Here is a 27,020-nt window from a genome sequence, read left to right as displayed (position 1 = left end):
ATTATTGTTTCTGACCTGTTAGTTGTATCTAGCGACCATCAAATTCAAACTGAGCTAATATTTCCCATGAAATGATACACGTACTGAGACTAAAATATGGGTTTATATCATTTTCAAATCATTGCTTGCTGTTTTTATTTACATTACACAGAAGATGTATGAAGATCATCATGAAAATCATAAGTGAGAATCTCTGACTTTTGGATTTTAAAGTTCTGCACATGCTGAAATTGAACTTCTTGGCATCAAAAACAATGACATTATAGATTTATTATTATTTCATATAATGCCTCATTTGAACATGAACACCAAACCACCCCATAATAAGCAGCTGTACAGAATCAGTAAAAAGATATAAATATCTAAAAAACTTGATACGAAGGACCACAAACATAGAGGGACGGCAGCATCAATGCAGCCACAAGTATCTCTTGTCTCTGTTGTTTTGCCATCTGGCACAGATCTTACAGCCTCAAAGTCTTTTTGCTGTCTGCTGATAGTCTGCACATCTCCTCAGCCTCACCAGACCTGGGACTACACAGACATCCTTCGATGTCTGTGGTTCTTCTTAATCACTTCCTCTCTCTTCCTTGCTCCGTTGGCCAGTTAACAGAAATGTGGTAACACTTCAGGTCCTCTTCAGACACCAAGTCGGGTGCACGGCTCATGAGGTCATGACCGCGGAATGACTTGGGGAAGGCGATTACGTCGCGGATGCTGGGAGCTCCGACTATTATTGAGACCAGTCGATCCAAACCTAGAAAAGGATAAAGAAATAAAGAGACAACTTGATCAATATACTGTTCAATATTGCACAATTTACTCTGAATTCACTGTTCAATTGTCCATGCAGGCTTCGCAATACATGCATTTTATACTAAGGACCTGGCAGAAAAAAGCTTGATCGTGTTCAGTCGAATGGTACAGACAGATACAGCTGAAATGGGCTAATAGTAAGAGTCAGACAAGTTCAGCACTGCTGCGCATGTGTCAAGTCACATCTTCCAAACCCAAATCATTTTGCACAATAACTGACTTGCTCACAGTTACTGAAACTCCATTCAGGCCCAGTGCTGCTCTGCTCTGAACATGTTATTCAGGTGTCACTGTGTGCCAGCTAATGACACAAACAGTGACACAGTGTTGCCACCATGTGGTCAAACCAGAAAGTACAGCTTTCAACTTTATCATTTCTATTCACACACTTCACACAAAACAAATACCAAACAAAGAACCACAAGACTCACAAACTACAGAGCAGTTTGGATTGTGTCTCTGCAGCATGTCTTTTGTCCTGTGTCCCTCCCCTCACCTCCAACCAGTCACAGCAGGTTCTGCTAGATGTGTCTTCCTGTTAAAAAGGAGCTTTTCCTTCCCTCTGTCACCAAGTGCTTGCTCAAAGGACATTTCAAGATTGTTGGGTTCTCTCTGTATTATTTTTTAGAGAATATTTACAATATTAGGTGTCTTAAGGTGCTTGATGCTGTGATATGGCACAAAATATATAATAACAAAATTGGAAAAAAAAACAAAACCCAAAAAACAGCCCCCTCCCCCCCCCAAAAAAAACCAAACACACACAGTTACTCCATATAACTGAAAAGACCAGCCTTAAATTATTCATTCACAAACTCGGATGCACAAATTGACCAGAAATTTTAATAAAAGTACCATCCAACTATAAGTGTCTCTCCTTCTCTGTTCAGCGTACCATTCTTAAAAAAGCCAATACAAATTACATTAAACAACAGATAAGAAGGAAAAAAGGAAGTATAAGAAAAATGTTAACTCTAAGTTTGAACAACAAACATTCTGAGAAATCTCATACAGTTATGAGCTAAAAAATAAAAATCCCACAAATGAATTATAAAACACTGATCCATCCTTATTGTCTTGGTCCAGCACTGTAAATAATTATGTGGACTTTAGCTCCTGGCGTTGTAGCACGAGACAGTGGTTTGTGGGCTGAAGAATGACCTGCCTAATGAATGGCATGGGAACACTAATAATTACTCAGTTAGTGCTATAGTGGGGATTTATATACAACTAATGGAGAAACAAGTGTAACTAAAATCAAGCATGTTGCCATGGATATGTGTTAGCGCTAAGGGCAATTCAAGAAAATACACTGATCTCTTTTCAGTGGTTAGGGAAACTGGACCGCCTACAAACAGTATTTAGAGTGAAAGCAATGATATCAGGTTGATACCGTGTGGTTAGTAAAAACCCAGTGTATGCACACATGTAAGTCATATACGAACTCAGTGATAAATCAAGCAGAGTTGAGCTCACCCAGAGCAATGCCTCCATGAGGCGGCGCTCCTGAATCCAAGGCCTCGAGGAGGTGGGAGAGAAGTCCGGGGTCCTCCTGAAACACAAAAACAGTTGGAAACAGTGTTAACACTGAAACGTCCCACTCTTTCATAAGTGAAAGACTGAACTGCACCAAGATGGAGGAAGCCACTGACCTTAAGGACATTCTTCAGTACATAAAACTGCTCTGAGGCTTTGTGGATGCGAATGGAGCCTCCTCCGATCTCACAGCCATTTAACACCAGGTCATAGTGCTGACCACGAACCTGTGAAATTTACAAACAGAATAAACATCCTGCATTTTTCTACATAATTAAAAATAACTAATAAAGTACTACACGAGTACCTTATGTGGATCAGTATAGAGTAACCGTGTGTCCTCTGGCACTGGTGCAGTAAATGGATGATGAGCTGATTCCAGCTCCTCTGGATCATCTTCTTTGGGCAAGAAGAGAGGAAAGTCCACGACCCACAGGAAGTGGAAGGCTGAGGGGTCACGCACGACCACACCATGAGACTCCAGGAGCTTTGCACACTGCAGGCGAAGATGCCCCAGCAATGGGCACTGAGAGCAGAAAAGAGAGTCAGATGAAGGGAGCGTTTGTATCAGCTCTGTGCTTCTTTGTTTGACAGCTGACTCAAACCAAGCCTCTTACAACAGTGTGGTGGGAGCCTGCTGCTATCAGAAGCAGGTCTCCTGGCTTGGCTTCAGTCCACTTCAGCAGCTCGTCTGTGACAGACGAAGACAGCAGCTTCTTCAGGGGAGACTTCAATGTCCCGTCTGCTCTGACCAGCACCAGGCTCAGCTCCTTAACGCACGAGGAGAAAACACAACTTGTGACTTTCTACTAGTGTTTGTAACACACAAGTGTTTATCTCAGAACAACGTGAGGCGTAAAAGAAAGAAAAGGAATAAGAGACCTACCTGTCCAAACTGAGTCTTGGCTATTTGTTTCAGTTCTTCCAAATCCTTCCCAGTGAAAAGTTTCTGTTACAAGAGAGAAAACATAATGTGAGACACACAAATTCACATATGAGAGTTGTCAGCTTCTGTTGTGGCACAAAAACACATCTTCTGTTCTACATTTTCAGCATTCTCTGCCACAGGAAATGGTTCTGTTCTTACTGCTCCACTGGGGACACAGACGGCCCGAACGGAGCCTCCTGGTTGGCCAAGAGCTGATTGGAGGAATTCAATTTCCGTGGAAAGGAAGATCTGACTGAGGTCTATTAGCTGCACAAATAGACAAATAAAAAAAAAATCATATAATTCACTCATGTTGTACATTAAACAAAAGAGTAAAAGATGTAGCATGTTCAGTAAGAACATAGTTTCAGTTAGGACCCCAAGAAATCAAACACCTTCATGTTGAATCTGGTGTCGGGTTTGTCCACACCGTAGTCCCTCATGGCCTCTTCATATGTCAGAGTTTGGAAAGGAGCCTTAAGAGGACCACGTTCTGCAGGCCAAGAGTACTGCAGCAAACCCTCCACCAGTGACATGATACCTGCCTGGTCCACAAAAGACATCTCTATGTCCACCTGGGAGAAACGACGAGAGGATTTTCAGAATTCAGACAACATGACATGATCCAACATGTCACATGTATGTGACAACAGGCCGGTCTATGGGCCAGACTAATCGGACTATATGTTGCTCAGTATGTACTCAGATTACAGGAGAGACACATGGTACTCACACAATCCTGAATTGAAATCTGTGATAAAATATCATAGGAGCAAAGATGGCACCAGTATGTGTTTGCAAATCTTATTTTGGTGCAAAATCAGCAAACCTTTTAAATTACGCACATCATTGTTTGCAATGTTTTCACTCACAGCTGTAAAAGAATTCCAGCAGCAGCAGGATCCAAACAAAAAAAAAAGAGCTTTGGAATCAACTTGAAACATCGAGACAGGCTCGATCAAGATTTACAGTAAATTATATTGTGTGCTTTACTTCAGGCAAGTGAGCTGCCATGTAAGAAGTACAGTTTAATTATTCTGTATCATTTTATTTTTTTTAAATTAGTCCTTTAAGTACTTTATTATTACATTTCTTAGCATTTTAAATTATTATTTTTTAGCAGTTTTATGCAACAGTGGGGTGATAAAATATCAAATCTTAGCAGTACCTTTATATATAACTTTTGTGGATTTAAAAAAAATCCATAATGCTTAGGCTCAGCAGAGGACAAAAATATCCAATTTGTCACATTAGTTTGAGAAGGAGAATCCTGGACTACATGCACGAACGGCACGCAATTAGATTTGAAGCATAACATTTTGATACATGTTAGGGTTCCTGTTTTTCACACAAGTGGCCTGGATTCAACACCCAGTATGCTCACCTGTACTTCAGGCAGGTGAGCTACACTACACAGTTTAATTAGCTGTTGAATGCACCAGTCAGCTGATAAAATATTAAAACTAACAGGTGGTCTACACACACAAGTGGTACGAAATCGGGTTTGAAGTCAGACATTTTATTTCAGAAACTGAACAAACTTCTAGTGGTTAAGATTCCAGATTTTCACACAGGTAGCTGAGGTTTGACTCCCAGTATAGGAAAGGGCAGTTTAATCATATACTCAAAGCTAACAGGACATCAGTCGTTTTCTCTTTTTCACGCATCTCTGTCATTTGTTTTGATTTGTTGCTCATACCGCAGTTGGCTCTGAGCTCTGGATAGCTTTTGCAACTTCTCCTGTTAGTTTTTTTTTGTTTTTTTTTTTTAATGTCCATGTTCAGCTGTGTCTGTGAGTGTGCACACAACTATTTGCCTGCACTGCTGCGCGTGTGCTGCATATGTCACACATGCATGAAGAGGACTACTTGTAAATAGATATATGGGAGGTTGGCCAGCAATTTCAAGTATCTCATGTCTGAAACAGACTGAAAAATGTATTTTTCTTTTTTTAAACTGTGGCGCTTCAAACTTGTGTGTATTCCATCTCACCTGGGTGAATTCAGGCTGCCTGTCCGGTTTGGAGCCTTCGTCTCTGTAGCACCGGGCTATCTGAAAGTACCTGCCACGGAGGAGACAGAAGACAGAGGTTGTTGGCCATTAACAGCAGGTTCTGACTCTAACGTGGTGGACTTCTAAAAATTCTGTTATGTGTGCAAAGCTGTCAGCAGTGGAAATCAGTCAGGTCTAAGTGCTTTATTTCAGTATGGGAGTGCAATCATCCTTTGGTTCTTCTCCCCGGTATATAGGCAGTGACATAAGATTAATACCCCTAGGCTTTTTTCTCTTTTATCCAAGTACATGTTTCACACACAGAGTACGAATCTCCAGTATTTGCTCCATGCCTAGTCATCACATTTAAGGCTGGTATAGCAAATTGCTTTAACCTCCTAGGACCTGGCGTCCACATATGTGGACATCATATTTTGGGTTATTTAGAACAAAATACTCAATTTTGCTCTACAGGGGCCTGATATCCACTTACGAGGACATTATAATGCTACTGTTCTATCGAAATTTTAAACGAATATCCTCATATGTGGCTCTCATTTTTCTTAGAAACAAAAATCAGGTTAAAAAAACAAAACAACAACTGGTAATTGTTTGTTTTTACATTCATCAGGTCCCAATCAGCCCAAATATCAAAGAGAAATTAAAAATGCATGCCATGAAAGAGTTCGGGTCTTAGGAGGTTAAAATGGTTTCTTATTAGCTGATGGTGGTCAGAAGTTTGCAGACGCTCATCGTGGACATAAATGTGACAGTAATTTTAAATAACCTCTTTGAACTGTTTTTTCCAGGGTGGAATGATACATGTACTTTATGTACAGCATACATATTTAATAACAAATATAACTTGACTATTATTTCTCTAATGTCCCTTAGAATGCTTTGCCTCGACGAGACGCTTTGAGTAGCCGTCAACAAGCTTGTGGCATAATTCTCGATGGATATTTGACCACCACTTCTTGGTAGAATTTTTAGAGTTCATTTAAATTGGTTGGTTTCCTGGTCCCAGCCTTTATGTGTAACCAACAAATTTTCAACTAGGTTGAGGTTGCAGTATTGGGAAGACCGTTTCAACTGTCCAGCTGTGGATTTGTTGAAAAAAATTTGGAAGTAGTCCTCCTATATTATTCTCTCTATTTTGGGCAATTTGCCTGTATCACTGGTGGCAAAACATCCCCAAAGCTTGATGCTACCACCACCATGCTTGACGGTTGGTATGGTCCTCTTAGATTTGAAAGTCTCATCTTAATCCTCCAAACATACCCCTTGTAATTGTGGCCTAATAGCTCAATCTTTATCTCGTCAAACCATAAAACCTCTTCACTTTCTGGGTCAGCACCCTCTCAGTCCATGTAATATAAAACTTTTTTCACTTGGGAAAGTGGCACTAATGTTCAAGTTCATGGCAGTCTTAAGCCCTGTGCTTCCTGGGTTGTTTCCTGAATAACCTAATCAATTTCCTCTCCTCTGAGGGAGAAATTGGTCTTCTTCCAGACAATCCAAACAATTTGCATTTACATGCAGTTGTTTGAATTTATTATCTTGCAGTATTCAGTTGTTTAGAAAGGTCTCCAATAGACCTTCCCAGTTTGTATACATCTACAGGTCTCCTTCCAAGACCTTAAGTGAGTTCTTTCCCCTTTCTTGAGTGCTGGTCAGTCCAATGAATGCTGTCAAAAAATCATTTTTATACTGGCAAAAAGGGCAAAATCATGATCACTAACCAGTCGTTAAAAGACACTGTAGAACCTTGTACATACATACATTAAAGACGCATGTATGTACATCATCATTAAAAGCCCCAAATTACCATGACATTCATGCTCCCGACGAGTGGATGAAAACTTGTGACCAGAACTGTATGCTCACTATTCGTTCCCTTTTAACTCTGTTTTCGATCTGGATCAGTGCAGCGTTTAAAAACAACAAACATCTTTCTGTTAAATAGCAGATTATGGAGCCTGCACCCACCTGTCTACACCAGCCACCATGAGAAGCTGCTTAAACTGCTGTGGACTCTGGGGTAAAGAGTAAAATAACCCTGGCTCTCTGGAGGGAACCACAAACTCTTTGGCTCCCTAAAACACAAACACTCATTAAGTTCATTAAAATATCAGATATGAAACCATAACATGGAAGCCAAATTAGGTTTTTGCTGTTATATTTATATTTAATAGTACCAAAGAATTTTTTAGAAACTGTTCTTATAGACCATTAAAGGTGGATTGTTGTGCAAGTTTCTGCTCTTTAACCTGGTAAACATGTAAAAATGTCTACAAATGTCTTACCCCTGGTGTCCTTTTGAACAGAGTGGGAGTTTCCACATCCACAAAGCCTATTCATTACAGCAAAACAACAACAACATCAAAAAGCATATGAAAATCAGAGCTTGCTACAGCAAGAAGAGATTAGTTGCTGCACCTGGTTTCCTCTTACAAGCAACAACATCAGTGACAGTCCTGTGACCTTTTATGTCTGAGCAAATTAAAGACAGAACACAAACATGGCTGTCCATACCGTGCACATTACAGAGATACTCCCTCATCTTCATCACCAGCCGGGATCTCAGTCTTAGGTTCTTCTGCATCTGTGATGACCTCAGGTCCAGGTAGCGATACTGCATCCGCAATGACTCAGACTTCTGGTGAGTAAAAAAAATTAAATTATTACAGTGTGCTCAATATTCCACATCCATGTAACGTTAAGTTACTTACTTTGACAAAGTCTTTTATCTCAAACGGCAGCTTCTGGCACACATTGAAGACCTCCACATTCTCTGCCAAGACTTCGATCTCTCCTGTCAGCATCCCCTGGTTTAAACACACGATTCAAAACAGAATTAGGTGACTAATCACCAAAAGTCTCATTATATTGCTACAGAAAGCAATTTAAGATTGATGAAATGGTATCAATTCACCAGATTATTTAGGACAGACAGTCACTCCTTGGAAAAGAAAGTTTCTGATCCCTGTCCTTTACTAAGTTCATTAAAGGACAGAACATTATTATGCTATTTGATAAATATAGTGAAATATATTGATGAGAGAGTGTTGGTACTTTTTTTCCCCTTCCACGTTTAAAACCAGGCACTCAGTATATTAAGCACAGTGTGACTGGATGCTGTAGTAATTAGGATTCCTGGCCCATGTGGGTTAAACTCAAAGTACAGGAACTAAACTTTCCTCACCACCCCCTGCAGGTGGGTGGTGTTTCACTGCACCTTCAGAAGCACGTACAGACCTTGTTCTCCTGCCCCACTGGTCGGTTCCTGACTGTTCCTGTAACCTTGATGACAGACTCGGGCGTCAGATTGCACAACGTGGCTTTCAAAGTACTTGGAGACTTAAAACAGAGGAAACAAACTATTTAGTTCTGTATTTTACAGCACAGCGTTCATTGGTTATGTTAGTGTATTTTGTTGTTTTCTTCCATACTTCCTGAGGAATTAGAATTTGTGTCAAGCCGCTGAAGTCTCGCAGGATGACGAACAGGTCCTGCCTGTAGGGGGCAGAGACACATACTGTTTCTCAAATTTATATGAGACCCTTTGAAGAATGATGAAAGAACTTTTTTTAAGATGATCTTAGTTCTTTTGGCTTTCTTGAGAACTTTCAGAGTTTTACTTAATTTTTTTTTGGCCTTTTTCTGCTTGTACTCGATAGAGTACAGTGAAGAGTGACGGAGAGAGAGGGGAACACGTGTGGCAAAGGGTTGTGGGTCGGATTCAAACCTGTGCTGGCCACTCTCAGACATACGGCCTGCTCATCCCAGTGAGCTAAACCAGCACCCAGAGGTTTTCTTAAGACGTTTGCTGCTTTTTCACTCATTTCCAGTCCAGTCCTTGCACCTGACCATTTTCAGCTGGTTGTCATGAAGCCATTCTTAAGCAAGGGAAACAGGGAGAAAAGGCTGGGGAAAGCCAAATTACACAAGAACCGGCAAAGGTCTTATAGAGCGATTAACCCAAATTGGACACTTTTGGTTTTGGAGGTCAGGAGAGAGGTACAACAGTGGGTTACTACAGCCATCTGTAAAACACACTGGGGGCTCAGTCATATCAATCAACCAATGGCTGACTACCTGAGATACTGGACCCAGCCACACAGAGTGACTTTCTTCCCCACATCATCTGATCGCAGTTCTCCACAGGTGTGACTCCTGAACGACAGACTGCTGGGACCTGATCATAAGATGGATTTGGGACACAAGTCACAAGTTACACTTTGATACTCATTTTAAGTACTTACTGAAACTGAAGTGAATTTCTGCCGCATTAACAGATATGCAGAAATGTATAGAATTACAGTTTTTACAGAGACGGAAGAACAAATGTTTTACAAAATAATAAAAGTGTCCAAAAGTCTTAGATAATACAAGCAAACACGTCTCCTACAAAGTGGAAGATTCTAAAGGATTCTAATGAAACATGAATGATGTGGACAAGCTGGACTCAACTGAGAATCCTGTCCAATAACTACAAATGTAGACAGGCGAAGACCAGTAGAAGAGCAGTAGAAGAAGTAGTGGCATTGGGCGTACGCACGTCACGTCAGTGTAGAGGCTGGAGTACAGCCAGCTGATGAGTACCTGTGGAGGGCGGAGCAGCCCCGCAGAGTCCGTATGAGCAGCTCAGATGTCTGAGCTGAGGTCTCCACAGCAGCCGACCTTGACTGGGAGTCGAAGCTGAGCTCTGATACCAGACAGCATGAGCTCTGAGTCCTGTGAACACACTCCGCAGCACCAGCCTGCCTTTTGTTGCCATTTCTTTCAAAACACAGAGTGAAGCTCAGGCTGAGGAGAGCATGTTATTCAGAGCCGTGTCTGTCGCACTCCTCTCCCTCAGAGTAACAGGCTTGCAGAGTCCTTAAGGTTGTAATGTGAGCATTGTGAAGCTCCACGGCAGTGAAAGCAGGTGAGCTGCCGTTACTCTTCCTGGATCCGGATAAGACTCGTGAGAAGTTTTCACGACTGCCTGCTCATGAGGATGGGCTGCTGTGCTTTCGTGCATCTGTTCAGTCTCATCCAGTCATGTGGCAATCGGCGTGTTTTTACCGGACGTGACGTCACGTTGCTAGACGAGAACAGTCAACCTGCGACATGATCGATCTAACTCGCGAGGAAAAAATCCACAAGCTTTCAAGATTTCATCAATCCCCGATTCTTTTTCTAGAGACAACGCAACTTTTAGTTTAGTTTTTCAAGGATGTTATTTAGTCTGTTGCCAGATTCTTTATACGCAACATTAGAATTACAAAACCAACCCCAAGTCTGTTCTCTTCTTAACTCGTTAAATTTGTTTAAGAAAATAAACCACAGAAAACATATATTATAAAGAGTGGTGTCAAACTCGTTTCACATCGTGGGTCACACACAGCCCACTTATGATCGAGTGGGCTGTGTGCCGCATGACTGGATGAGACATGACAGCCCACTCGATCATAAGTGGGCTGTGTGTGCAGTGAAACTCCACAATAAATGTGTAAAATGACAGAAATTTGTGATAGTTTGTGATAGTTCATTGCACTGAGTTCTAACAGTGCAATGAAACTGTTTTAAAGCATCTTCCTAACTGCTTATCTGAGATGAGATATATCTCCCCTTATGGTTTGTTTTCCGCTTCTCCTTGTATATGTGGCCTTAATGTATTATTGCATTCTGTTCATTAATTCTGTGTCTCTACAGATGTCTGTATCGAATGTCTCTGTATTTTCCATATTTATATTAATTTTTACAGTTCCCTTAGGCAGTTCATTGTATCATTTTAAATTTATACAACACTAATTTCTATATTTTCATTTGTACTTTAAGTATTATGACAGTGCTATTATATTTCCCCATTTAAAAGCTTATCATGATCATGGCCAAATCTTCAAATAATCAGGTCAGTGTGTATGTAAAAAGTAATCCCTTTAAGCCCCAAGTTCAGGCGTCACATTTTCCAAACAGCCGGTTTTCTGGTCTTGACAGAGAGACGCTGTCACTACTGTGGTCATCTCAGGCACACAGCCTCACCCATGTGCAGTGTAAACCTTCTATATGTGTGAAGTAGCCAATAAGAAGAAAGCTTGGAGAGGAGCTTTTTCCTTTTTCTTTGAAAGGATTGTATGTATGTTCCCAGTAGCAGACTTAGCCTGTTTGGTGCCCTGGGTGAACACCCACTCTCTGTTAATTCTTGATATTTATAGTGATCTGTACATCCATCCATTCGCTACCGCTTATCCTTTTCAGGGTCGCGGGGGGTGCTGGAGCCAATCCCAGCTGTCATAGGGCGAGAGGCGGGGTACACCCTGGACAGGTCGCCAGTCTGTCGCAGGGCTAACACACAAGGACAGACAACCATTCATACTCACATTCACTCATACATTCACACCTAGTGGCAATTTGGATTATCCAATTAACCTATCCCCACAAGTTGCATGCCTTTGGACAGTGGGAGGAAGCCAGAGTACCCGGAGGGAACCCACGCAGACACGGGGAGAACATGCAAACTCCACACAGAAAGACCCCGGCCTGATGGTGGAATTTGAACTAAGGACCTTCTTGCTGTGCGGCAACAGTGCTAACCACTGTGCCACCGTGCACTAATACGGGGAGTGCAGAATTATTAGGCAAATGAGTATTTTGTCCACATCATCCTCTTCATGCATGTTGTCTTACTCCAGGCTGTATAGGCTCGAAAGCCTACTACCAATTAAGCATATTAGGTGATGTGCATCTCTGTAATGAGAAGGGGTGTGGTCTAATGACATCAACACCCTATATCAGGTGTGCATAATTATTAGGCAATGTCCTTTCCTTTGGCAAAATGGGTCAAAAGAAGGACTTGACAGGCTCAGAAAAGTCAAAAATAGTGAGATATCTTGCAGAGGGATGCAGCAGTCTCAAAATTGCAAAGCTTCTGAAGCGTGATCATCGAACAATCAAGCGTTTCATTCAAAATAGTCAACAGGGTCGCAAGAAGCGTGTGGAAAAACCAAGGCGCAAAATAACTGCCCATGAACTGAGAAAAGTCAAGCGTGCAGCTGCCAAGATGCCACTTGCCACCAGTTTGGCCATATTTCAGAGCTGCAACATCACTGGAGTGCCCAAAAGCACAAGGTGTGCAATACTCAGAGACATGGCCAAGGTAAGAAAGGCTGAAAGACGACCACCACTGAACAAGACACACAAGCTGAAACGTCAAGACTGGGCCAAGAAATATCTCAAGACTGATTTTTCTAAGGTTTTATGGACTGATGAAATGAGAGTGAGTCTTGATGGGCCAGATGGATGGGCCCGTGGCTGGATTGGTAAAGGGCAGAGAGCTCCAGTCCGACTCAGACGCCAGCAAGGTGGAGGTGGAGTACTGGTTTGGGCTGGTATCATCAAAGATGAGCTTGTGGGGCCTTTTCGGGTTGAGGATGGAGTCAAGCTCAACTCCCAGTCCTACTGCCAGTTTCTGGAAGACACCTTCTTCAAGCAGTGGTACAGGAAGAAGTCTGCATCCTTCAAGAAAAACATGATTTTCATGCAGGACAATGCTCCATCACACGCGTCCAAGTACTCCACAGCGTGGCTGCAAGAAAGGGTATAAAAGAAGAAAAACTAATGACATGGCCTCCTTGTTCACCTGATCTGAACCCCATTGAAAACCTGTGGTCCATCATCAAATGTGAGATTTACAAGGAGGGAAAACAGTACACCTCTCTGAACAGTGTCTGGGAGGCTGTGGTTGCTGCTGCACGCAATGTTGATGGTGAACAGATCAAAACACTGACAGAATCCATGGATGGCAGGCTTTTGAGTGTCCTTGCAAAGAAAGGTGGCTATATTGGTCGCTGATTTGTTTTTGTTTTGTTTTTGAATGTCAGAAATGTATATTTGTGAATGTGGAGATGTTATATTGGTGTCACTGGTAAAAATAAATAATTGAAATGGGTATATATTTGTTTTTTGTTAAGTTTCCTAATAATTATGCACAGTAATAGTCACCTGCACACACAGATATCCCCCTAAAATAGCTAAAACTAAAAACTACTTCCACAAACATTCAGCTTTGATATTAATGAGTTTTTTGGGTTCATTGAGAACATGGTTGTTGTTCAATAATAAAATTATTCCTCAAAAATGCAACTTGCCTAATAATTCTGCACTCCCTGTATGATCTGTACATATTTCTTTTTGGACCAACTGAAACCCACATAATTTCCTTAGGGATTAATAAAGTATTCTGATTGTTTCAGGATAAATGACCTGCCATTATGGCCTGTAAATGGCCTGTATTTGTATAGCGCTTTACTAGTCCCTAAGGACCCCAAAGCGCTTTACATATCCAGTCATCTACCCATTCACACACTGGTGATGGCAGCTACATTGTAGCCACAGCCACCCTGGGGCGCACTGACAGAGGTGAGGCTGCCGGACACTGGCGCCACCGGGCCCTCTGACTACCACCAGTAGGGAACGGGTGAAGTGTCTTGCCCAAGGACACAACGACCGAGACTGTCCAAGCCAGGGCTCGAACCGGCAACCTTCCGATTACAAGGCAAACTCCCAACTCTTGAGCCACTATCACCAATGAAACAGCTGCTTACCTGTATCTTTTGCTCGTTTCTCCTCCTTTTCTTTTCTTTTTTTTTTCTAAACTGAGCACCTGATGGCTTTGAACTTTTCTTATCCATCTTCCATTGGTTTTAATTTTGCACTGCAGAACACCCATCCCCCAACACGAGGATCACCACAACGTAACCTAATGGATCTATACCTTAGTTCACAGATTCGCTTTGTCTAGGGTTTATTTCTGGGATTTCCCAAGTGCTTGCTCATAGGGGATTATTTGATTGTTGGGGTTTTGTCTCTATTATTTTAAGGTCTTTAATCTATTATATCTAGCAGCTATTATTGTGAATTGGTGCTTTATAAATCAGATGGGCTCAAATTGAACTCGTAACTCCTATTCAAACCTAAAGTTGTCTCACTCAATTTGGACATCCAGTGTAATAAAATACTACAATATCAACCAAAAATTAGAAGCATAGCCAGCAGCTGTTATATTTAATATTTGCTTGTTTCCTGTTGAAATATGAAAATGTTTTTTCATTGCACGTGACTATCTCCCAGCAGGTTACATTAAACATTAAAGTTAATGATGAGTTTTCTACGAATCAGGAGGGGAAAAAATGCAACTTCATCCTCATTCACCTGTGCTCAGTGATTGGTGGAAACAGACGTCATATCTGTCGCGAGCTCCACCGTGGAGTATAAATACAGGGACCAGCGAGTGTGCTTTTTCATACCAGGGGAGAAATCTTTGAGGAGTTCTTGCTTCAACAGTGTTTGAACGGAACTTCTTGTCTGCGTCCTGCTTTACATTTCAACTACAGATAAATTCGATGTAACTCTTTATTTTTGTACCATTTTTTTGTTAATCAAAACCACAAGAAATGCCAGCTGAAATGGAGTCCCAAGTGCGTCAGAACTACCACCGCGACTGCGAGGCCGCCATCAACCGGATGGTGAAAATGGAGCTGTTTGCGTCTTACACCTACACTTCTATGGTGAGAACACAGAAAAAGTCCATCATCAAAGCAGAGTCTTTTCTGAGGGATCTAATGCAGAGGAATGTTTACTATTTTTAAATGACGGCACTGTGTGCTTTTTAAATTTGAAATCATTTTATAATGAATATTAAGGTTAAATGGCACAGCTAGAACAGGGATGTAATTGTGGCACACATGTATTGTGTTAATGCAGCTTTTTAAGAATTGGCAGCTTATTTTTAAACAGTATTAGACTCAGTTGGGACCTAGAGTGAAAGTTTAAAGGTCACAATGTGAATTGTTCGTCCACCAATAACTAACAGCAAGATTTAGTGTACGTGACATTCTTACTGGGGTCTTAGTCTGTATTTCAGCAGTTATCTCAGTCTACACTGGCTAAACTATTGGTGATGAATCATGTCTGTCTCCATAACTGTTTGCCACGATGCTTTATTTGCAGAATAATTGGTGCTGTGTACTGTTGAGACTAGTAGTTAAACATATGCCATTTTATGACCAGTAGTCAATGTAGTAAATTAGGTTAACAGCTGTAGGCCATATATTATCCTTTAGTTCTGATGGTGTGCTATGTATGTAGTTTAGTCTTTATTATACTCTTGAATAAAAGAAACATAATCATTTTGTAGTTCATTAGATAAAGTGTGCATTACTCTGTATCCTTGATCAGCTGTGAATGTCTTACACTGTTTTCTTGAAATGTTTTATTGCTGAATCATGTGAAGAAGGCTGTAAGAAGGGGACTAGGTGTCTGGGCAGAAGAGATAAAACCACATTCCTTACCCCCCTTCCTACTTCACACAGAAAGACAGGGAGGCAAGGTCAGGAGCCAGGCTCGCTAAGAATTAGAAAAACATGTGAAGATGCAGCTTTTATGACAAGGAGGGGGGCTGTTACTAGCTATAAAAGTCTGTGAAAGTTGCTACCATTTTGAGACATGCTGTTGACCCTCTGCAAGCATCTCTCCCGTCCGGACGCTGTAATGCTCTGATTGTTGAATTGTATGGAAATAAATGATTGTTGATTGAGCATATATACACCGAGTATTGTCCTTCCTTCAGCCCAAAGATTAAAAGAATTGGGAGATTTCAACAACTTGGTGCCGTGTGACCCGGATCTTTGGTGTGCTGAGGAAGTCCAGATTTGGCCTTTGGTGAGATCGTGGGGCGAGGCGAACGGAAGACCGGTCTAACAACAAAAAGGTAAGCACAGCCTGTTGTATTATACCAAATGTGCATATTGGGCTTTCCAAATTAATCTGTTCGCTGAGTCACATGTATTTTCACATTAAATTTGTCGGTGTCTGGTTTTTGGTGCGAGATACTAACAACATAAGTTGAGGCTGAATTTCAGTGTGTTAAATAAACTGCTTCTACCGAGAAACTAATAAGATACTACGTTGAGCTAGTTGCAGCCACTTTACCTTCCACATTTAATTTTGTCTAATACTGGCTTCTGTAGCAATAATACATTAGAATTTCTTCTGAAGACGCGGCCATTAGTTCAGTACATTGAAGTCGAGGTTTTGAAGTTGTTTATGGTGTCGGTAAAGTCCTGGCTCTTGCCGGCTATGAAATAGAAGTTGATTTAAGGAAAAGCAGATGCTGGCTCACGGTGCAGTTGAACACTGGCAACGCGGAAGCGAAACACGTCCGTAGGTTTGGTTTATGATACGGCCGTGTTCCGGTGGTACGGCCATGGAGTGCAGTAGTGGTTGGTGCTGGTTTCAGTACGTTGAATAGAGGTTTGACGGTGGTTTATGGCGTCAGTCGAGTCTCAAGGGCTGCGGTCATAAAACAAAGTAAAATTTTACTTGCCAAGAAGTACATAGAGCAAAACCTGGTTTATGGTATCAGTATAACTTCAGGGGACGCAGGCATCACTTTTATGATGCGATTTTGCCCCGTTGTGGCGGCCATAAGCGCAGAGAAAGGGGTATTTTGGTCTATGGTGCAGTGTGCTTTAAGGAGATCTAACAGTTGAGCTCAGAAGTTTCTGTGTAAAATTTCCGCTGAGGAAAAGTGTTGTGTGTGTGTGTGTGTGAAGGCGCGCTCTGAGTGAGTGTGTGCGAAGCTGCGAGGCGCGCTCTGGGTGCTGTCTGGTGTGTAAAGCGCGCTCTAGGTGTTGTTTTGAGTGTGAGTGAGGCGCGCTCTGAGTGTGTTTTTTGTGAGTGTGAAGCGTGAACACAGTGACAGTGACGGTTGATGTGTTTGAATAGGAGGACACTAGTGCGAAGAGGATGCTTTAAGATCAAAGGTTGATGTCTAGTGTACCTGTGGAAAATAATTTTGCCCTAGGAGTGGCGACCCTCCTGTTCGTGGACGCGCGGCCAGGACCGGCGGCGTCCGGATGCCGAGGTGGTGACTTGGGGAGGTGAGGGCCCCCGCATAGCTACGGAATAACACTGGGACCGCAGCGTAATCGCGGGTTCACATTTATTCCGGACTAGAACAAGAGAATGCTTTTACATCTAAGGTTGAGTTCTATCATAGGTGAAATATAAAAAGGGTGAATTCCTCGTTTCAGTGGTTGAAATTGTTGTGTGCGCCTGTCCCCTGACGAGTGTGAAATTAAATAAAGAGGGAATTTGGAGCCACATAGAGATAGACTGGCATAATTGGGTGTATTACTCTGTGGTGTAAGCATTTAAAAAAAGTATTTAAAAAAAAGGGAGAGAAAAGGTGAGAAGTGTCTGGTGGTGTGAATATGTCGGATCTTAAATCTGACATAGAAAGAGGAGAAATGCAGGGTGAGTGGAAAACTTTTGAAGAACAGAGAAAGGAGTTGTTGCGGGCGCTGAAGGTCATGCGACCTGGCAGCGCGCCTGAGAAAAAATCAGAGGGTGCAGCTGTGGCAACAAAAGTCAAAGAGTTGTGTGATAAGGAAGGAGTGAGAGGAGAATCAAGAGGCTCGTTGGCAAAAGTGCTTCTGGGAATAGCACAGAAGCTCCAGGAGGAAGAGCAGGAGATTAGTACACAGTTAGAGGAGGCCTCTCTTTGGAACAGGCGGAACCTCGGAAAAAAGTTGCAGAAGGTGCAGGAGGAGAAAGCCCGTGTAACGAGGTGGCCTGTGACATGCCAGGGGGTGGAGCACCGGATGAGGGAGAGAAGGGAGGAGCCTGAGAAGCTGATGCTGCCGGCATCTCCGGTGAAGTCATCGCTCACTGGCTTTCCCCCTCCCTATCAGGCCCCCGCCCCCCTTTACCCTGTGCTGAGGGTGGAGCAGGGCTGTCTCTCTGGTGAGAATGGCCAAGTCTTAGAAGTTACAGGAGGATATGTAGATTGTGATATATCTAAAGAGCCCAAACGACCTACTCCAGCCCCGAAGGGTGAAAGAATAAAGCAAAGCTCCACTTTTGTTAATGAGGAGGGAGCTTGTGGCGGAGTGCAGTCACCGCCCATGAAACAGTCTCCCCAGCAGGTAGAGACTGAAGAAGAGCGGGCTGTGCGGCTGCTTGAAACAGCTATAATAACTCTAGAGCAGCGTCATCAAATTTCTGATGATGAGGCAGGAAGTGGAGTAGTGGTTGCACCACAGGTTGAGAAAGGTGAGGTGTGCGGGCCTGATGGGGACGCATACGAGGGCTGGCTATCCGGCACACTGGATGATAATACGCCAGTAAGTGTCTGGGAAAAGCAGAAATTAGATGCAGGGCCGGAGCTAGAAGGGGCCTTTCACAATAGAGCAGCTAGAGAAAAATCAGGAAGAGGCAGAGTAGTCAAGCCCAAACCCGCAAACAAACCACACCCCATGATGCGTCGGAGCCAGGAAGATAGGGACACTTTGTCTCTGCCGGGGACATTCCCCCTGGTGGTGACCGCTGGGGGTCACATGAAGTACAAGCCATACGGGGTGGGAGATGTAACTGCATTGATTGAGTTATTACCTCCTATTACAGACGGAGGTGCGGGGTGGTTGAGAGAGTTTGACAGAGCAACAACAGGTGTTCAACTGGCCCTAGGTGATTTCAGAGCTGTGGTTGCCAGATGTGTTAAAGGCACAGCACTGGATGACATAGAGAAGATAGCAGGTACAGCATTGATGGGTGATAGCACCCCGTTTTGCCGTGTTGTGAATGAAATATCACATGCATTACGTGAAAAATATCCCACTCCGAATGCTGCTAAGATTTTGAAGTTGTTGTGGAAGCCTGATCAAACTCCAAGGGAGTACATAGAACAGGCTAAAGCTACGTGGGCCCTTAGCACTGGCCAGCATCCTGGTAGGGAGGGGATGCAACAATTGTGGTTTAGAGAAGCTGTGTTAAAAGGTGTGCCCGAACAGGTCAGAGTGGCCATGACTGATAATCCCGACATGGAGGGGGCGGAGTCTCACGTGTGGGAGAAACATCTGGTGCATCGCCTGCAGAAAGCTCATGATGAGGTTATGGCTAAAAGTGAGGATACAGATAACATGAAAGAGCAATTGTTGAAATTACAGCTGGGTGAAATGAGGGGTAAGGCAAATGATAAGAAAAAGGAGGAAAAAATAGCAAAAGTAATGGTAGCTCAAGGTTACCAGCAAATGGGGACAGATGTTGATCCTAATGTACTGCCAGTAGACACACAGGGACCTGCGCGAGGCACAAATTGGGGTGGCCGTGGGGTCGGTAGAGGAAATTGGGGTTCACGTGGTGGTCAACGGGGAGGAGGCGGCGGCATGGGCAGACAAAGGGGTGCGCTTAGAGGTCCGTACGTGCCAGGGACTGCGTGTTTCAACTGTGGTCAGACTGGACATTGGGCTAGAGAGTGCCCTGACCCGCCTCAGCAGTACAACACCAATATGCCACGTTCGGCCAGAAGGGGGCGTTGGTCGGCCCCAAACCCACAGATGGCTCCTCCAGGGCAGTATTCAGTGGAATACTGGCAGCAGGGACAATACTGACACACCCCACAGAGAGGCTTGGGCATAGGGGGAGGGGCAGACCCCCTGGTGCCACTGAGGGTTCAAGGACGTAACCTGCCCTTTTTAGTGGACACAGGAGCAACGTATTCCACCATTCGTACTGCTCCTGACGACATCCCACTCACAGACACCAGAATCAGTGTTATCGGCTTCTCTGGGGTACCAATGACCCTGCCAGTGACCGTCCCTCTAAAAACTGAATTAGGACGCCAGTCCTTAACACATTCATACATGATTTCACCACAAGTTCCAGTTAATTTATTGGGCAGGGACCTGCTCATTAAGCTTGGAGCCACTATCATGTGTGGAGCTGATGGATTAACAGTGACTTTGAAAGATGGCACACAGCTGTCCTGTTTGCAATCAGGAATGAGAGGACAGTGGCTGTTATCTGAGGATTGTGAACGCACAGCGCAGATTTACTGGGCGCGACTGACCACATCAGATGGAATTCTGGCACAGTACCAACTCTGGCGTCCCTGGATAATGTCCATGTCTGTTTACTCACCCCTGCGTGACCCCTACCACGTGACCTTGTTTTACGATCGCGAGCACACTGAGTGGTTTGAGGAAATATTTAATGAGTGTTTAGATGAGACAACTTGGGAGCTTAACTCTCAGGACATTTATGTTGGTTCAGCTGGAGTGGCAGCGTTTGTTCCACTCCCTGAAGATAAAATGAGTTGGTATAGAATGGGGAATGAAGCGGTTCCCCATGTGTCCTTGGCAGTACATGAGGGTCATCAAGCAAAAGATTTAGGCCCAATGGTGAGAACAGCCACAAGGGCCACAGATTGGCAACAAACACAACTCACTGATGTCTCATACTCACCCAGTTGTAAAACATATCGAATTTCTGTGACTGCCACTGATCAGAGTGTGTTAGAACACAAACTTTTAAAGCGAACACATGGCAGGGAGAAATCTGATCACGAGGAAGCTGTTAAAGGCTTAACAGAACTCCCAGACACTCTGTGGTCTAAAGGTCCCACTGATGTGGGTTTAACATTTTGTTCACCCGTCACATTTGAGTTAAAGGATGACACCCCTATTTGGCGTTCACAATACAGACACAGTCCAGAGGCAGATAATGGGATTGCAGAAACAATTTCAGGGCTCCTGCAGGTGGGTGTGCTGGAGTCGTCTTCCTCTGCATGGAATACTCCGATCCTCCCAGTTGAAAAATCAGGCACTGGCAAGTATCGCATGGCACATGACCTTACCAAACCCCTACACAGCTCTGACTAATTTATCTCCAGATCAGCGGTGGTTCACATGCATAGATTTGGCAAATGCTTTCTTTTGTCTCCCTCTGCATCCATCTTTGAGAGATATTTTTTCATTTACTTACAGGGGCCAGCAGCTGCGTTACACACGGCTGCCGCAGGGCTTTGCCCTTTCACCTGGGATTTTCAATCAGGTACTTAAAAATGCTCTTTCTCCATGTGTATTACCTGAAGGATGCACACTGATCCAATATGTGGACGATTTGCTGATTGCCGCTAAAACAGCTGATGCTTGTTTTCAAGCAACGATGACTGTGCTTCGTCAGCTGGCTAAAACAGGTTTTAAAGTAAGTAGAGAAAAACTCCAACTTGTCAGAACTGAAGTTACATTTCTAGGTCGTGTGGTGGCGATGCAGACGGTGGGCATGTTGGCATCCCAGAGGGAAACAATTATGTCACACCCCCAGCCACGTACAGTTAAGGAAATGTTGTCATTTCTTGGGCTCACAGGTTACAGTAGACACTACATTCCTGACTATGTGGGCAAAAACAAACCTCTGAGGGATTTGGTGAAAGAACACGGCATGAGAGACCTCACAGCTAATCTGAACTGGACCACTGAAGCTGAAATGCGGTTCATTGAACTAAAACAGGCCCTGTCTCGTGCAGCAGATTTGGCAATCCCCGATTATAACTCTGATTTCTTAGTTGATGTTTCTGAAACAAATGGAGTAGTAAATGGTGTGTTGTTTCAGAAAAAAGGGGGAAGGAGACAAGTGCTGATGTATATCAGCATCGGCCTGGATAACACAGAAAAAAGACACCCCATGTGCACACAACATGCAGCAGGTGTAGCAAAAATAATTCAGAAAGTGGCTCACATTGTGAGAGGGCACCCACTGAAAGTGCTCACAACACACAGTGTGGTGGCCTATGTGAACTCACAGGCATTTACAATGACCCCACTGAGACAACAGAGACTGACTAAGATTCTGGAGTCTCCAAACTTGACCTTCACACATGAAGGGATTAATATGGCAGATCAAATGATTGGGGGGGGGGGGGGACACCTCATGACTGTGCACAAATAGTAGAGGTTGAAGAGAAAGTAAGGTCGGATTTGAGAGCAGAACCGGTGAGAGAGGCAGATGATTATTTTACAGATGGATGTTGTTTTAGAGATCCGAGTGAAGGATTGAAAACAGGTTATGCAGTGGTGAAAGGAGTTGGAGACCAGCTGCATGTGGAGAAATCAGGAACACTGGAAGGGCCTCAGTCAGCACAGAGAGCAGAGCTTATTGCAGTAATAGAAGCTCTGAGATTAGGGAAAGGAAAAAGAGTTAACATTTATACAGACTCAGCATATGTGTTTGGGGCAGCACATGTGGAACTGGGGCAATGGAGGAGGGCTGGATTCAGAACAGCCACAAATAAACCGATCAAACATGAGGAGGAGATGAGACAGCTGGAGGACGCTCTGAAAGTACCTCTGGAGGTCGCCATCATAAAGTGTAAAGGGCATGACGAGTCTAACACTTGGGTGGCAAAAGGAAACAGAGCAGCCGACGAGGAAGCAAAACGGGCGGCAGGCTATAAGGAAGGAAAACAAATGGTAAGTATGGGTATGGAATGGGGAGACCTGCCAGCCCAACAGCGAGAGGACATAGAAAAGGCGCAAGGAGGAGCCTCACCCGAGGAAAAGGCGGTGTGGCAGGAAAGAGGGGCCGTACAATCAGAAGGATTGTGGAGAGGGCCCGACGGGCGGCCAGTACTCACAGCAGAAATGGCCCAGGAGAAAATTAAAGAAGCTCATGGGCTAGGTCATGTGGGAGTGGCCCAGATGGAAAGGGATTTGTGTCATTGGTGGCATCCCTACATGAAAAACCTGGTAAGGGAACACGTGAGAACCTGCCTGATTTGTGGACAATACAATCCGAAGCCCACCGTGAAACCAGAAATGGGTAAGTTCCCTTTGCCAGAAAGACCAGGCCAGGAAATTGTGATTGATTACACTGACATGATAACTACTGTTCGAGGGTTTAGATATCTGTTGGTGTGTGTGGATGCTCTGACTGGCTGGCCAGAGGCGTGGCCAACACGCAGAGAGGATAGTAAAACAGTGATCAAATGTCTGGTGAATTATTATGTCCCCTGGCATGGATTCCCAGAGAAGGTAAGATCAGATAATGGCACTCACTTTAAAAATCGAGATCTCGCTGAGGTGGAATGTATGTTGGGGTTGCAACATAGATATGGTACAGTTTACCATCCACAATCTCAGGGAAAAGTGGAGAGAATGAACCAAAATCTTAAAAACAAATTGGCAAAAATCTGTGCACAGACAAACATGAATTGGGTTGATGCTCTTCCCATAGCCCTAATGAGTGTAAGGTGCGCCGTTAATCAGCGCACTGGGTTCACTCCATATGAGCTGCTGACAGGAAGACAGTTTCCAGGCCCTGCAGCAGGTGTAAAAGAATTAAGAGAGGAGGTAAACGTGTCTGAACATGTGAAACAGTTTAAAGCACTAAAAGCTCTTGTCTCTAGTTTCACTGCGCAGGTGGGAGATCCAACCGGAAAGGAGGTGACCACTCCAGAGGCGAAGTGGGTGTGGCTGAAGGTGTATAAGCGGAAGTGGGACGAGCCCAGGTGGACGGGACCTTTCGAGGTGACCACTCGAACCTCTCACGCGGTCCAGCTGAGGGGCAAAGGCGACACTTGGTACCACTGGAGCCAGTGTGCGGCGGCAGAGGAGCCTAGGCGGTCGGAGAGGCTCTTGGCGAAAAAGGGGGACACGGCTGTGACCCCAAAAAAACACAGATTTTAGTATAGAAGGGGCAGAATAATCCCCTGATCTGTGCAACGACCAAAGGGTAGTCCACCCCGGAGGTTGAAGAAAGAAGTCGAGAATCACCCGACGAAAAGATATTGGCCGTAGCCTCAGGGCCGGAGGGCCGGGGTGTCATGATGCCTCTGTTAAAGGATGAGCCTGAGGAGTGGAGAGACGTGGACCTTGTGACCCTGGAATGCGTGTTGTAAGTGATCTCTTTGAAGAAAAGAGATCAAAGGGGGATTGTTGAGACTAGTAGTTAAACATATGCCATTTTATGACCAGTAGTCAATGTAGTAAATTAGGTTAACAGCTGTAGGCCATATATTATCCTTTAGTTCTGATGGTGTGCTATGTATGTAGTTTAGTCTTTATTATACTCTTGAATAAAAGAAACATAATCATTTTGTAGTTCATTAGATAAAGTGTGCATTACTCTGTATCCTTGATCAGCTGTGAATGTCTTACACTGTTTTCTTGAAATGTTTTATTGCTGAATCATGTGAAGAAGGCTGTAAGAAGGGGACTAGGTGTCTGGGCAGAAGAGATAAAACCACATTCCTTACCCCCCTTCCTACTTCACACAGAAAGACAGGGAGGCAAGGTCAGGAGCCAGGCTCGCTAAGAATTAGAAAAACATGTGAAGATGCAGCTTTTATGACAAGGAGGGGGGCTGTTACTAGCTATAAAAGTCTGTGAAAGTTGCTACCATTTTGAGACATGCTGTTGACCCTCTGCAAGCATCTCTCCCGTCCGGACGCTGTAATGCTCTGATTGTTGAATTGTATGGAAATAAATGATTGTTGATTGAGCATATATACACCGAGTATTGTCCTTCCTTCAGCCCAAAGATTAAAAGAATTGGGAGATTTCAACAGTACTAATAACCTGTGTCTGATTTCTCAGGCCTTCTACTTTGACCGTGATGATGTGGCCCTTCAAGGCTTCTCTCACTACTTCAAGGAGAACAGGCATGAGGAGAGGGAGCACGCTGACAAGCTGCTGTCCTTCCAGGACAAGAGAGGAGGTCGCATCTTACTCCAGGACATCAAGGTGTGTACAAACTGAACTGGTCCTGTTGTGACATACTTGACTGAGTCTCTAACACAGAAACTGGGATTAATGAGCAGTGTTATGACACTTCTTCTCTTCTTCTTGTTGCATTAGTGTGTACACAAAGCTTAAGAGTGTTCAGTCTATAACGGAATTGTTTGTTGGGCAGAAACCAGAGCGTGACGAGTGGGGCAGCGGGCTGGAGGCCATGCAGTGTGCTCTGCAGCTGGAGAAGAAAGTCAACCAGGCTCTGCTGGACCTGCACAAGCTGGCTTCTCAGCATAATGACCCTCATGTAAGCGGGAGTAGGAGGGAAGAGTTTGGGGTTAAAGACTGAACTAGTTCATGCAGTGTATGTTTGACAAATCATCAAATGTTAACTGTAGTTTGTGTGTGTTTTCCCAGCTGTGTGACATCCTGGAGAGCCACTACCTGGATGAGCAGGTGAAGTCCATCAAGAAGCTGGGTGACCACATCACTAACCTCATCCGCATGGATGCCCACACAAACAAGATGGCAGAGTACCTGTTTGACAAGCAACTCTGGGAGACAAGAGCTAAATACTGAGCCCTAGAAGTGAGCCTGGAGTCAAAATTATAACAACACAGGCTTTGAAGTAAACTCACTTCTGCTCCACCTGTTTCACTGAGAACGATTTCTTTCCTGATTTCCTGACTTAACGGTGGCATCAGTTCTTGTCTGCAAATAACTGATGTTGATTCATTTAAACTAACTTCATGTTAGTTTAAATGAATCAACACCCCCGAGTCATTCTAACTACCAGAAATCTCGAAGCACAGGCCGAGGGGGCGGTGTGGCAGCAATTTTTCACACCAGCCTATTAATTAATAAAAGACCAAGACAGACTTTTAATTCATTTGAAAGCCTGATGCTTAGCCTTGTCCACCCCAGCTGTGAAACTCAAAAACCAGTCTTACTTGTTATCATCTATCGTCCACCTGGGCCTTACACAGAGTTTCTGTCTGATTTCTCAGACTTTATATCTAATTTAGTTCTGAGCTCAGATAAAATAATTATTGTGGGTGATTTTAACATCCATGTAGATGCTAAAAATGACAGCCTCAACATGGCATTTAATCTGTTATTAGACTCAATTGGTTTCTCTCAAAATGTAAAAGAACCCACCCACCACTTTAATCACACTCTAGATCTTGTTTTAACATATGGCATAGAAACTGAACATTTAACAGTGTTTCCTGAAAACCCTCTCCTGTCTGATCATTTCCTAATAACATTTACATTTACAATAATTGATTACACAGCGGTGGAGATTAGACTTTATCAAAGTAGATGTCTTTCTGAAGGCGCTGTAACTAAGTTTAAGAATATAATCCACCCACTGTTATCATCTTCAATGACCTGTACCAACACAGAGCAGAGCAGCTATCTGAACGCTACCCCAACAGAGGTCGATTATCTTGTTAATAATTTCACCTCCTCACTACGTACGACTCTGGATACTGTAGCTCCAGTGAAAACTAAGGTCTCTAATCAGAAGTACCTGACTCCGTGGTATAATTCTCAAACACGTAGCCTAAAGCAGATGACTCGTAATCTGGAGAGGAAATGGCATGTCACAAATTTAGAGGATCATCATTTAGCCTGGAGAAATAGTTTGCTGCTTTATAAGAAAGCCCTCCGCAAAGCCAGAACATCTTACTATTCGTCACTGATTGAAGAAAATAAGAACAACCCCAGGTTTCTCTTCAGCACTGTAGCCAGGCTGACAAAAAGTCAGAGCTCTTTTGAGCCAACCATCCCTTTAACATTAACTAGTAATGACTTCATGAACTTCTTCACAAATAAAATTTTCATTAGAGAAAAAATTACCAATAATCATCTGTAATATTATCTACAGCTACTCTTAGTACCATTGATGTTAAGTTAGACTCTTTTTCTCCAATTGATCTTTCTGAGTTAACGTCAATATTTACTTCCTCCAAACCATCAACGTGTCTTTTAGACCCCATTCCTACAAAACTGCTCAAAGAAGTCCTGCCATTAATTAATTCTTCGATCTTAAATATGATCAACCTATCTCTAATAATCGGCTATGTACCACAGGCCTTCAAGCTGGCTGTAGTTAAACCTTTACTCAAAAAGCATCTCTAGACCCAGCAGTCTTAGCTAATTATAGGCCAATCTCCAACCTTCCTTTC

At 43.5% G+C, this 27,020-nt stretch overlaps 3 protein-coding genes across 5 annotated transcripts; 2 read left to right on the top strand and 1 right to left on the bottom strand.

Moving 5' to 3' along the window:
• Nucleotides 1-95: 95 nt before the first annotated feature.
• On the bottom strand, nt 96-10,322 carry dars2 (aspartyl-tRNA synthetase 2, mitochondrial). The gene is made up of 17 exons (XM_040039537.1): nt 9,878-10,322; nt 9,371-9,470; nt 8,725-8,788; nt 8,531-8,632; nt 8,005-8,100; nt 7,808-7,931; nt 7,579-7,625; nt 7,262-7,368; nt 5,273-5,342; nt 3,676-3,855; nt 3,440-3,547; nt 3,239-3,301; nt 2,970-3,122; nt 2,660-2,878; nt 2,469-2,579; nt 2,293-2,368; nt 96-757 (listed from the first exon to the last, which is right to left on the bottom strand). The coding sequence occupies exons 1-17, from the start codon at nt 10,050-10,052 to the stop codon at nt 573-575; spliced, it is 1,980 nt and encodes a 659-aa protein (XP_039895471.1). The 5' UTR covers nt 10,053-10,322; the 3' UTR covers nt 96-572.
• A 4,275-nt stretch (nt 10,323-14,597) lies between these two features.
• Nucleotides 14,598-25,600, top strand: LOC120738356 (ferritin, middle subunit-like). 3 transcript variants are annotated; one of them, XM_040039535.1, is made up of 4 exons: nt 14,598-14,826; nt 24,694-24,840; nt 25,010-25,135; nt 25,246-25,549. In XM_040039535.1, exons 1-4 carry the CDS (start codon nt 14,713-14,715, stop codon nt 25,405-25,407), a joined length of 549 nt encoding a protein of 182 aa, XP_039895469.1. In that variant the 5' UTR covers nt 14,598-14,712; the 3' UTR covers nt 25,408-25,549. The 3 variants fall into 3 exon arrangements, with proteins under 3 accessions (XP_039895469.1, XP_039895468.1, XP_039895470.1); XM_040039536.1 differs by lacking the exon at nt 14,598-14,826 and adding an exon at nt 15,196-15,288 and having other exon boundaries at nt 24,666-24,840; nt 25,246-25,600; XM_040039534.1 differs by lacking the exons at nt 24,694-24,840; nt 25,010-25,135; nt 25,246-25,549 and adding an exon at nt 15,888-19,737 and having other exon boundaries at nt 14,712-14,826.
• LOC120738359 lies at nt 19,885-20,994 on the top strand. The gene has a single exon (XM_040039538.1). The coding sequence runs from the start codon at nt 19,897-19,899 to the stop codon at nt 20,977-20,979; it is 1,083 nt and encodes a 360-aa protein (XP_039895472.1). The 5' UTR covers nt 19,885-19,896; the 3' UTR covers nt 20,980-20,994.
• Nucleotides 25,601-27,020: the final 1,420 nt, after the last annotated feature.

Source organism: Simochromis diagramma, unplaced genomic scaffold (genome assembly GCF_900408965.1).
Source record: "Simochromis diagramma unplaced genomic scaffold, fSimDia1.1 OVJJ01000337.1, whole genome shotgun sequence".
Lineage (NCBI taxonomy): Eukaryota > Metazoa > Chordata > Actinopteri > Cichliformes > Cichlidae > Simochromis > Simochromis diagramma.
The sequence above is the reverse complement of the archived record's forward strand: the minus strand, read 5'-3'. Positions and strand labels throughout refer to the sequence as shown.

Coding starts and splice junctions, on each gene's coding strand:
- dars2 (XM_040039537.1), bottom strand. CDS start 10,052: ATGGCAACAAAAGGCAGGCTGGTGCTGCGGAGTGTGTTCACAGGACTC. Junction 3,123..3,238: donor CCAAGACTCAGTTTGGACAG/GTAGGTCTCTTA, acceptor TCGTGCGTTAAG/GAGCTGAGCCTGGTGCTGGT. Junction 2,879..2,969: donor CAGGCTCCCACCACACTGTT/GTAAGAGGCTTG, acceptor TTCTGCTCTCAG/TGCCCATTGCTGGGGCATCT.
- LOC120738356 (XM_040039534.1), top strand. CDS start 17,533: ATGTCGGATCTTAAATCTGACATAGAAAGAGGAGAAATGCAGGGTGAG.
- LOC120738359 (XM_040039538.1), top strand. CDS start 19,897: ATGACCCTGCCAGTGACCGTCCCTCTAAAAACTGAATTAGGACGCCAG.